This window comes from Pediculus humanus, genomic scaffold (assembly GCF_000006295.1).
Source record: "Pediculus humanus corporis 1103172108190 genomic scaffold, whole genome shotgun sequence".
Taxonomy (NCBI): domain Eukaryota; kingdom Metazoa; phylum Arthropoda; class Insecta; order Psocodea; family Pediculidae; genus Pediculus; species Pediculus humanus.
Window position 1 is genome coordinate 45,322 of NW_002987760.1, and position 13,150 is coordinate 58,471.

A 13,150-nucleotide genomic window follows, 5' to 3' on the forward strand; every position below is an offset into this window, starting at 1 on the left:
ATATCGTACACGTTTATATTTATTTTCAACGGTTTTTTTACGGCTTTAAATTTCTCCTTTTAAAAAAAAAATCAATAAATAATAACTTGGAAAATTTTTCCTTTTAGTTATTACAGTAAAACATCAACGAACAAATAATAATAATAATAATAACAATAATTTATATATATTTTAAATGGTGCAACGTTTCCTTCGTTCCTTCGTTTTTAACGGTTACGTTTAAAAAAAAAAAATTTTTGATAAATATAAATATTTTAAATTATAGTTTAAATAAATCACATTCGCATATATGTGAGTAGAAAAAATTTTTGACGTCTTCTGCTTATTTATTTATTAACTACTAACTCTTCCGAAAACAGAAAAAAACTGATTTTTTTATTACGTCATAAACCGTGATGTAAATAAAAGTTTTCTTTTCTTTTTCGTCATTTAATATATGAGATCATAAAGAAAAATGGTTGGTTAATTGAATGTTTATTAATAGAATTTTTAGTACAAAAAAAAAAAAAAAGAAAATGGAAACATAATTGCGGAATTTTTTTTTTTTTAAAAAACCAGTCGAATATTTGCCATTTACGATTTTTTTTCCCTAACCGTCGAGAACTCTAACGACCTTGTTTGTAAAAAAATAAAAAAATTACATTGTTTTGTCTCTTACGAAGTCATTGATCCTTCTAAAGTCTTCTATATGTATCTGTGTACTTTAAACCTTTATCATTATTATTATTATTATTTTATACAAACATTAAAAAAAAATTTTTTATAATTAACCGTAGACAATTCGAAAGTCGTCGCCATAAAAAAAAAAAAAGTTAATAATTGTTACGTACGTCACATTTTGTTTTTTTTTTTCTTATTTTTTCAAATAATAATAATAATAATTTTGTTACGGTGATAGGAAAATGAAAAAAAAAAAAAGTTTAAGTTTTTTTCTTTTTTTTTAACGGGATATTATTTAATAGTTTACATTTTTCCTTTTCGAGAAGGCACGATAACAAAATGGCGACGATTGTTTTTTTTCTTCTATTTAAAATTTTAAAAATAATTTTTTAGTTCGTGATATTAAAGAAAAATTATTATTATTATTATTATTATTATTATTATTATTATTATTATTTATTGTAAATGTCATCGGGGTGTGTGTGTATGTGTTCTTTCACTTCCATTTTTTTTTTTTTTTTTTTACAATTAGTTGGTATTTTTTTACCCTAAGGATAAAAAAATAAACGTAACGGTTTTTTTGTTCGAAATAAAAAAAAAAAAAAATTGAACTCAATTTTTATTTATTATTTTTTTTTTATGCGGAGTCAGTTAAAAAAATATGAATCGGATGCTGTGTGAAAAAATATGAATCTTTTTATATTTTATAACAGGATGCTGTAAAAATTATTATTATTATTATTATTTGTTTTTAAACACTTTCGAATTATTAACGTTTATTAATTTGATTTTTTTTTAACCTAAATAATATATTTTAAAGTTTCTCTCACTACGTGTGGATTCATTTTCACCTTAAAAAAAGGTTTTCAATGAAAAAATTCCTTGTACCTGAATAATAATAAAAAAAAACTCCCGTCTGGTACTTTTATTAATAATAATAATAATAATAATGGATGATTCATTTTTTTGTTGTTATTATTGTATTGTTGTTAACTGTAAATGAAATATGAATTAAAAATAGATAGAGAAAGAGAGAGAGAGAGAGTGAGAGAGTGAGAGAGAGAGAGAGCGCGTAAAAAAAACTGAATGGAAATAATAACTAAAGAATAAATAAATAAATAAATAATAAATAAAAAATTATATGTATTAACAAAGAAATAGATAAAATCTATTGAACGGGGTTGGCATTTTTTTTAAATTATTAATATCCCCTTAAGGAATTTATTAATATTATTTATTAGAATGATTTAAATCGTTTTATCAATAATAATAATAATAATGATAATAATATAAAAAAGTGGAGAAAAAGTTATTAATGTTAACGTTATTATTATTATAACTAACAATAATCCCCATAAATTGTTTGTACGAGTCGAAAACGAAATCGTCGTCGTCGGTTATTTTTTGTTTGTCGCTCGACCGAAAAAAAATTTTTTATTTTTATTTTATTGCGTTATATAATTGTTATTAACATTTTATTTGGCAAATATAAAAAAGATTCAATCTTCCATGACGGAAACACAACAACAACAAAAACACCTCAAAAATTTTTTTTTTGGCCACATTAAATAAATGAAAATTTTATTTTTAACTCAGACAAAAACAAAAAACAATGACGACATTGTTTTGTTATTAAAAAAAAATTTTTTTCAAATTATTTAACAAACAATTTTTTTTCTCTGTGTGCAAGCCCGCGTTTGTTTGTTTCTTGTTTGTTTTTTAAACAAACGAACGTTTTATGTTTTTTTTTTTTTTTAGTAAAATTAATATAATTTTAATGTCATCGTTTTAAAATTGCATAATCGTTTCATGACATTAATAAAATTTTTTTTTTTTTTTAAATTTTATTAATCATTGTAAATAATTGTTTAAATAATTTTCCCTTCCCTCCCTCCACCTCCCACATCTTTTTTCGGTTTATTATTTTATTTTTAGAAAAATTATTCGGCGGATTATTTGTGTGTGTGAAATTATCAATGACAACATCATCATCATCGTGTTATTATTATTAATTTCAACTCATGTTTATGACATTTTCACGTGGACAATGGTCACATAGAAAAAACGTGTACATCTGTTAAATAACACACCTGGTTTTTTTTTTTTTTATAAAGAATATTCTAGAAACCTCGTAATAAAAATACAACACACAAAAGAAAAACATTTATTAATAAATATTGTTAAGTTTGAATCGCCATCTTTATTTTTTTTTCTCATAACATTTCAAATAAAATAATTTGAATTCGAAAGCCCATTTTAAAAAAAATCCTCATAAAATTATTTAAATAATTTATTATTAATGTATCATCTCGATTTGATGGTTGTTAATAAATAACCCTAAACAAAACCATAATGCCCGCCCCCACCCCTCCCAATTTATTTATTTATTTATGTTTTTTTAATTAATAATAATTTAAAAAGCTTAACGTTTCGTTTTTAACTTAATAGTTTTTTAATGTAATCTGTCAACGTTTTTTTTAAATAATAATAATAATTTTTATTAGGGCATGATGACGTCATTTCATTTATTAAAAAGGGAGAAATTTACTGTTGGTGTCATTTAAAAATGTTTATTTAAAGAATTTTAAATAAATGCAATTTTTTTAAAATTTCTGGTTGAATTAATAAGAGTTACGCTAAATAAAACGAAAAACATGTAAATTACTCTCTCTCTCTTTCTATCTCTCTTCTCTTCTCTATAATTTTTATTTTCTCTTTTTATTGTCTTCTTTCTCTCCCCATTAAAATGAGACCGATTATTTTATAATAAAAAAAAAATTTTAGCAAGTTTTTTTTTCTCCCTTTTACACGATATTATTTAATGGATACTAAACTATTTTTATTGAACCATTAAAATTATTTTTAAAAAAAAAGAAAGTCCATATTTTTTATTCATCGTGGTTAAAGAATACATTTTCATAACTAAATAAAGATATTAACCTTAGGCAATTTGGTGTAAATTTGCACTTAGGAAAAAGAAAAAAAAAAAAAATTTAATCGTGCAAAACGTATATATATAACCTACAAACAAACCCAAAGGGTATAATTTCTTTTCTTTTTAAATTTAATAACAACCATAATTTTTTTTTTTTAAATTAAACGTTTGTAACCTCCCCTGTATCCATCATTTCACGGTCAAATATTTCTTTTTATTAAATTTAAAAACATTTAAAAGTTTTTTTTTTTTACGTAAGTAAAGGAAATGTCTTTTTTTACTAACTTATTGTTATGAACAAAGACATTTTTTTTAAACGTTATTTAAAAAAAAATAAATAAATGAAAACGTACTTAGCTTTGTGTAAACGACGTGTAAATAAACTGAAGACGGAAAAACGTAAATAAAAATCATCTACGTCATCACTACGTCATAATCACGTGATTCTACGTTTAAATTTAAATGTTGGCGACGGTTAAATTTAAAATGGAAGACAAATAAAAATTATTTTTGAATAAAAAATAAATAAAAATAAAAACATGAACGTTAGCAAATAATAATAATAATTTTAAAATAAAATTATCCATACGAAAAAACTATCATCACGGAGGAAAATTTTTTTTTTTTTATTAGTCGATAATTAATAAGAAAATGTTATGAAAACTTTTTTCTATTTTTTTGTTATTAAGGTTTTATTGATTGCTAGGGGTTAAAATATAGTAAATCATTATTTAATAAGCAACTAACAACCATTCTTTTAACACTTTAAAAAAAAAAAAGATTGATGGTTGTTAGAAATAATTTTTTTTTTCATTTTGTTTCACGTTTAAAAATTATTATAAAAAAAAAAAAAAATGGCTACGTTTCTCGTTATTGAATTTACAATAGTTTAAAATATATATTTATGAGTATCGACAATTAAGAGTAATTTTTTTTTAAATAATGACGTAATTACGTATTCGAACACAATTATGTTGTTCGCAAAAAACAAAAACATAAAAAGAATCATAATTAATAAAATGATTTTTTTTTAAAAACGAATTTTAAATATTATTAAAATATGCCGAATGCATTTTTTTTTTTAAATATAAAATTAAAAATTTTTATTACTTCAACACCTTTTCATAATAAAATAAAAAAAAAGGTCGGAAACCTAATAATACCTTAAAGGTACGATGCGAATAATTTTTTTTTTTTTTAACATGTTTCTTGTAAATCAAGTTTTTTTTTTATTTCAACCCATTTTGTGTGTTATGGTTTTTTTCTTTCCTGTTAAACTAACGGTCGCCATTTTGTTAAAAATGATAAATAAAATTTTATTTAAAAAAATAATTTTAAACAAATTTTTTTTTAAAACTATAAAAATTATTTTATCTTTTTCCTTTTCTTTTTCTTCTACCAAATACAACAAACTTGTTACAAGAAAAAAAAAAAAAAAAGAAAAACGTCATTTCCGGTTTTCACCATCAAAAAACTTTTTTTTATACGAAAAAATCTAATTAGGAAATTCCAATGTTATTTTAGATAAAAGTTAAATATTACATGAAATTCTCATTTTTTCCTAAATCATTCATTCCTGCCTTTCTTCCTTCCTTCCTTCCCCACTTTTCATCCATACATTGACTTCAAGTGCGGTTAAATCAAAGAAGAAAATTTTTTTTTTCACATTTAAAAATATAGTAAAATAAATATGTTGGTAATAATAGTTGTAAAAATCATTGAAAATTATAATTTACTAGTATAAAAAAAAAAAAATTCAAAATGGCGTATATATAAATCCTTTTATAAGGTTGTTGTGGCTTGTCAATTTTTTTTTTTCGTTTCACGTAGATTATAAAAAAAATTATTTATTTTGCGGTCTAAATTTCTTTCCTGACGTTTTGTTTTCGAAAAATTTCATGTGTTTGTGTGTGTGTGCGTGTGCGTGCGTGTGCGTGTACACCTTCAGGTCATGGTTGGGCAAACCGATGAAATTATTAAATAATTAAATAAAATATTTTCCGTGATAAAAAAAAATTTCATATACGTTATTATTATTATTATGTTGTAACCAAAAGAAAAATCCACGTTTAAATTAGGTTTAACTCTTTTCTTTTCTATTTTTTTTTTTTATTTGAAATTTTTTCTTTAAAAAAAAAAAAAATGGCCGGGAGTAAATGTGTGTGTGAGAGAGAGAGTATGTGTGTATGATATACCAGACAGATATTTTTGTCTTTAGGTTGTGCCTGAATGAATAAGTTAAAGATATTTGATATTATAAAATTTTAAATTGTTTTGCAGATGAGTATCTGGTATTTTTCAAAAAAATTTTTTTAAAAAATGTGGTGGCGACGTCACAGGAGGCGGTTCTATATATGTATGATTTTAACATAATTTTAGATAAGTGGTGTTCAAAATAATAATAATAATAATGATAAGAAAATATGAAAAAAATTTAATCTCGATTATAGGTAAATATCCAAAAAATAATTAATACAATTAGTTTTTATATAGAAAATGTTTCAATCGAGTGTGTTGTTGTTGTTTGTTATTTTCTGATAAAGTTTAAAACGAAACTTTTTTTTTTTTTTTTAAATCGGTTATAAGTTAAAAATTAACGTTGAAAAATACTAATAATAATAATAATAAATTAAATAAATAAATGAACGTTATTTATTTAGCGACTCGTGATAAAATATACATTTAAAAAAAAATAATAATAATAATAAAATGATTAGTACCCGGTTGTAATTATTAGTAATTATACTCGACACTTGGTAAAATTTTTCATAAAGCTTTTACTGTGAGAATTTTTTTTTTTTTTTTTTGGCAAAAAGACAAAACGTGATTTTTTAAAATATTATTACTAGAAATTTTTTATTTTCATTATGCGGGGCGGGGGCGCAGGGGAGAGAGAGAGAAATATGATGAAAGAGTCAGAGAAAAGTTGTAATTATTAATTATTTTTTAAAAAAATTTTTTCTTTTTGCTCATCTGTTAATCCAATATCCGATGAATTTCGATTCTTTACGTTTTTATACAATGTCATTAAAGATGAATTTTTTCCTGTTAACGCAATTTTCTTTTTCTTTTTTTCTTTTTTATCATCATCACTATCACTTTCATAATCATAATCCTCATCATCAACTTCATCACCACCTTTACCGGCTTCGTCATCACCTTTACCTGCAGCTTTACCACCACTTTTATCGGCTTTGTCACCACCTTTACGGGCTACTTCACCACTTTTACCGGCTCTATCACCACCTACATGGGTTATCTCACCACTTTTACCGGCTCCATCACCACCTTTACGGGTTATCTCACCACTTTTACCGGGTCCATCACCACCTTTACGGGTTACCTCACCACTTTTACCGGCTCCATCACCACCTTTACGGGTTACCTCACCACTTTTACCGGCTCCATCACCATCTTTACGGGTTACATCACCCCCTTTACGGGCTGCATCACCGCCTTTACCGGCTCTACCATCACCCTCGACTTCACCAACAGCATCAACTAGACCTCCTCCACCGGCTTTACCACCACCCCCCCCGTCTTGGCCAACAGCCGTAACACCACCTCCACCGGCGTTTTCACCAACAGCATCAACACCACCATCACCTTCAACCTTACCAGTTTTATTCTCCTTTTCTTGTTGGTTTTTTGGAGCACTTGTTTTGACGGTAGGAGGATTATCTTTGTCGTAATCGTAATTAATTGGAAAACATTTTTGTTTCTTTATTGTATCTTTACTCCCATTTTTCTCTAGAGGACCGTCTACAAAAGTGACTTTTTTTTGAAGACTTTTTTCAGATAAATCCGGAACATTAGTACCAGATTCGGTTTTTTTAGTCTTATACAATTCAATTGAATCCCTTACTTTCATATCCCCTTTATGGTCCGAACGTGTTTGCATTCTGCTTATTCTCGATTTACAATATTCACCGCACGATTTATCGGTTTCAAAATTTTTCAAGTGTTTGTTGTCGCAAAGGCAAACACCTTTAATTACAAATGTAATTTCTTTTCCATGTTCGCAGGTACACGCCTTTATTGGTCTTCTTTTTTTTTTGGCTGCCGCTCTTAATTTTTCTAAAATAGATTGACTTTTCTCGACTTTAGATTCCGTGGCATCTTCCTTAGCTTTTGGAAATTTTTTTACAGATTTTAAATTGGGTACAGTCAAATCCCTTTTAAGTAGTTCGTTGAAAGTTTTTCTCATTGGCGTTGGTTTTGGAATATCTTCAACAACGTCATTTCTTAATCTTCTATTTAATGTGTAATATTTTAATGGTCGAAGGGATTTATGGTGGGTTCGAAGGAAAATCGTTTTAAAATTCATTTTTTTTAATATGAAAAACCTAAATTTTTTTTTTAATTTTTCAATAAAATCCATCGAATAAATCCATCTTTTTTTTTTTTTTTTTAATTATTTTATCATCATGATACTGACCTTCCATTATAAAGATTTGAATCGACTTCTTCGGCAACATCTACTTTGACCTTTACTTCCTCGACCGCACGAGACATCCATTTTGCTCTCTCATGTCGAAAGTTTTCTACTCTTTTATTAACTTCCCTTCTATATTCTGAAAGTTCCCTTTCGTAATCTATACCTACCGAATTGTAAATAACATGAGCTCATCCAACGTATCAGCATCATCACTAATTTTTTTTTTTTTTTTTTGTTGGTTTATTGTTTCAGACAAAATGAAATCAATACAATTATTAATATTAATCTCGGTGATATCAATAACCAAGAGTAAATTAACAACAGAATCAACTCACGCCATACTTAAACGTTTGGGTTTTGATCTCGTACAAAGAACTCCAGTAAATCATCACAACAAAAGAGTAGCTCTCGAAACGAACAAAGCAAGATATCATAATGATTTTTACAATTCCAATTCGGATTCACGAATGTTCGTCGTTAAACTTCCTCCGCATTCACCATATTATTCTCACATGAAACCGGAAAAATTTAAAAACGAAGCATCGTCCAAACCGGCAACGAGTTTCAGAACAAATGGAAAACCCGGACAAATATATCACTGGAACATACCGGTTTTGAAAAAAATGCCACAAGCGAAAAAAGGAATCGTTCGAAACGCAAATGAAGACAGCAAAATTTACCACATAAAAATTTTACCCAATCAAACGCCATCAAAATATTCCCGACAGGATATACATAAGAAAAACAAACATAAAAACAAATACGAAGACAAATCGGATAACGGTTTCAAAGTAATCAAATATCACAGGAATAAATTGTACAGATTTAACGATTACGGTTTGAATGACACGAATGTCAACAGTTTACACGTGGAATCAGATTCTCCGATACAAAATATATCGATAACCGAAAAACACGGAGGAAATCGTTTTCAAGAAAATACAAAAAACAATAATTACATAAACAAAAAATTAAATCAAAAATACGTTAACGAAGTATCTAAGATAAAAAATAAAAATCACGGTCCTAATTATTACGTACCCGCCATTCCTAAACAAAATTCATTTTACAAATATTTTACCGGAAACGGAAAACCCAAATCATTTTACGTCATTGAAAAAAGTAAGAGACCTTCAAGACTTCACAGACTTTTATGAATCGAAAAACCATCGACATCATATTATATTTATTTTTATTTTTACGATTAAAGTTACTTATTGCATGAAAGTTTAAAAAATTAAAATTTTTTTTTTTTTTACACATCGTGATCGTTCATCTCGATATTTTATAATATATAAAAAAAAAAAAAACTTTCATCAAAAAAAAAAGGCATTAAATAAAAAAAACCGACTGAAAGCCATAGACATCAAAGACTTTTTATAAAACTGCCTGCAGTTATAAAAAAAAAAAAAAAGTTTCGTTTAATAACTTTGTGAAAAAATTTTGTTATATGAAACAATTTTTCATTTAATTTATTAAAACTATTTAATAAATATGAACGCCATTTAATTTTAATAAAATTTGAACACAAACGACAAAAAAAAGGCAGAAAAAATTTCAATTTAATTACATAAAATAAAATCAATTCATTATTTATACGTTTGTGCTTGTTTGAATTGATCTTGACATTGAAATTGTTCGCCACCCACAACAGCATTTTTATCAATAATAATAATAATAATAACATATAGTAAAAAAAATTTTTTCAAAATTATAAAATTGCAATAAATTAAAAATGTTCTGTATCCCCTCCCTCCTCCCTACTCTCTCCCCACGTTCGATGATTATTTTTAAACGTGTAAAAATGTAAATAAAAAATATTTTTCAATAAAATTCATAAATAAATAAATAAATAATTATTATTAATTTTTTTCAATCACATCCTGTAATTTTCAAATTCGAAAAAAAAAAAATCCCAACCAAGTTAAAATAAATTTTGACAACATGTGACGTGACGTAAACAAAAACCGTTAAAACCACGTTTTAATTAAAATAAATAATTTTTTTTTGTTTATATAATAAAACATTATAAACTATTTAAAAAAATAATGTTTACAAATTTAAAAAAAAAAAAAAAATGTGTTCACGTAAATAATTCATTCAATTAAAAAAAAAAAAATTTTTAAAGGAAATTTTTTTAAAATTTAAATTTAACGAATAAATATTTATAAAAAAAAAAAATTATTTTTTGAACATGTGTGCGTGAACTTTTTTTTTGTTCCTTTTATTTATAAGTTTAAAAAGTTAATTATTAAATACTAAAAAAGTTTAAATGCATTTTAAAAAAATTTTCCCTCCGACGTTTCGAAAGAGTAATAAAAAAAAAATAACCGTTAAAAAAAAATTCACGTACTGTGAGGTACCCAATAATCCTACTGACCCAACGAAGAAAAAAAAAAAAAAAATTATTTATGACTTACCGAATATGGAAGGTACTTGAAAGTACTTGAAGGAGGTTCGTTTTCCATGCTACACGATCCTTCATTTAAATAACAATGTGACAAGAAGACATACGTTTAAATTTTTTCTCTTTTTACCTATAAATAAAATTATTTACATTAAATTGTTATTAATTTTGATGAGGTTATAATAAAAGATTGTGATAATTATGCTAAACAAGTTGCTTTTAATTAACGTTATGGAAAGAAAAGAAAAAAACCTAAAATTTAACGGTTAACGACGGATTTAAATCATAGAGAATGATAATTAATATTATTATTATCATTAAATTAAAGTTAATTATATGTAAAATAACATACTTGTGGATGAGGGATTTTTTTTCTTTCTATTCTTCAAAAAAATCTTTTGAAAATCTCTTGAATTCATTTTAGTTTTTTCTTTTTTTTCGTTAGGAATTGCAATTGCAGACAAACAAAACAAAAAAAAAAAAAAACATTTAAATTTAATTTTTCATATTTTTCACACAAAAGGAAAAAAAGGTTTTTTTCTCTCTTCGAAAGAAAATCCTAAAACAAATAAGGAAAAATAAATTTTAGAAAAAGGTAAATATTATAAAATCTAAAACCTTTATCATAATTTTAAAGCACTTATATATATATATAATAAGAACAACTACTTAATACAAATAACTTAAAATTAAGCTATGACACATTATTATTATTATTATTTATTTATTTATCCTTATCTTTATTATTATTATTACTTATTATTATGAATTATTATTATTATTATATTAATAATTAGTATTTATTAAATTTACCAACGAAAACATCGAAAATACACAGCGATAATTTTTTTTTGTTTACAGTTAAAAAAAAAAAATCTTAATAATTAATATTATTATTATTTTATCATTCTCACGTCGATTAACCCAATATTTGAAAAAAAAAAAATTTTAATTATTTGGCATCCATAATAAATATGGTCCCCCACCAATAATAATAATAATAATAATAATAATAATCAATCTTATCCGATTTCTCATTATAATCAACTCTAACGTCAATCACAAACAATTAATTCAACCAACAATTCTTTGGTAAAAGACAGAATATTAATAATAATAATATATGTATATACACATACGTCATCGTTTATGTAAATATGTATGTATGTATATGTATATACGTTTATTTATTTATTTAAATAAATTTAATTACTTATTAAATTAATAATCAATCAATTAAGTTCGTAACAATAATTCACTCATATATATATATATAATTAATATCTTAAAATTAAATATTTATTAATATTATTAAATATATATATTATTTATTAATTAATTATATTATTATTATTATTATTATTATTATTATTATTATTATTATTATTATTATTAATTTCGATTTAGCTTAAAAGGCGAGAAAGGAGTCGGTTATTATTATTATTATTATTATAAGGACAAAATACTCAAATTATTCAAATCACAGTCTCAAGTTAACAACCCAAACTAATAAATATGTAGTTTATTTACCTTCTCCTTTCTTAACCTAGGTAAGCGTCATTTTTTTTTTTTAATAATAAACAAAAAAAAATGATGATAATAATAAACAATCGAAATAAATAAATTAATAAATTAATTTTTTTTTGTTTAATAATGAGTAATATTTGTCATTTTATACGGTTAAAAACATATTAATTATTAAAAATAAAAATGAAAAAAAAATTTACAACTAGTGCCGTTATATTTATTAATAATAACAATAATGTTGAGTATTATTATTATTATTATTAATTATTATTATTTATTTATGTGCCGTTATTTGCTTTAGTATTAATAACACACCTCAAAGCTCGTTATGAAAAAAAAGGCACCCAAATATACTTACATTTAAAAAAAGTAAATAAATAAAGTTATAATAATTAATTATTTAAAAAAAAAAAAAATAATAATAATAATAATAATAATCACCTGGAGTTAAAAAAAAAACGTCAAATAATAATAATAATAATAATAATAATAATAATAATAATAATAATTGTGTTAAAAAAATAAATGTTTAATAATAATTATTATATTTCGGGCTTAACAGTTATTGCTGGAGGATATTATATGTAATTTTTTTTCTTTTTTTTAAATATTATTATTATTATTATTTATTACACCATTAATAACGTATATGTACATAATGTTAAAAAAACATAAATAAAAATAATACGTAAAAATAATTTAAAACGTTACCTTTATAATAATAAAAAATTAAATAATATTTATTTATTTCATGGATGGATATTTATTTATTTATTTTCCACAAGATAATAATAATTTTTATTTGAGAATAAACCTGCGTCCCTAACTGCACAGCACATGTTAAACATCGTTTATGATTGTTTATTAGGTTGGTAACAATGAAAATGGTTTACAAATCGTTTTATTCGCGGGTTTTTAAAATAAAAAAAAAATTTAAGCATCAATTTAATGTATTGTCATTTTAATTTATATCGGAAAACCAAAATTAATTTTAATTAATTGTAAAACATTATGTACCTAATTCAAACAGGTACGATATGTTGATAATAAAATTGATAAGAAAAAAATAATAATAATAATAAAATTAATTTTTTTTTTTTACAAGGAAGCGAATTTACGTCAATATTATATGTCAAATTTTGGTTTGCCGATATGATAGAAAAATATTTTTATAATGAAACAA

The 13,150-nt window shown here is 23.8% G+C and overlaps 2 protein-coding genes across 2 annotated transcripts; one reads left to right on the top strand and one right to left on the bottom strand.

Annotated features, from left to right (window-relative positions):
• Positions 1–6,564: 6,564 nt before the first annotated feature.
• On the bottom strand, positions 6,565–8,110 carry Phum_PHUM421360 (uncharacterized protein; the record flags this gene model as incomplete). Its single annotated transcript, XM_002429093.1, has 4 exons — positions 6,565–6,599; positions 6,740–7,030; positions 7,214–7,848; positions 8,034–8,110. 4 exons carry the CDS (start codon positions 8,108–8,110, stop codon positions 6,565–6,567), a joined length of 1,038 nt encoding a protein of 345 aa, XP_002429138.1.
• A 180-nt stretch (positions 8,111–8,290) lies between these two features.
• Phum_PHUM421370 (uncharacterized protein) lies at positions 8,291–9,190 on the top strand (the record flags this gene model as incomplete). The annotated part of the gene is made up of 2 exons (XM_002429094.1): positions 8,291–8,594; positions 8,826–9,190. The coding sequence occupies 2 exons, from the start codon at positions 8,291–8,293 to the stop codon at positions 9,188–9,190; spliced, it is 669 nt and encodes a 222-aa protein (XP_002429139.1).
• Between the last annotated feature and the right edge of the window lie 3,960 nt (positions 9,191–13,150).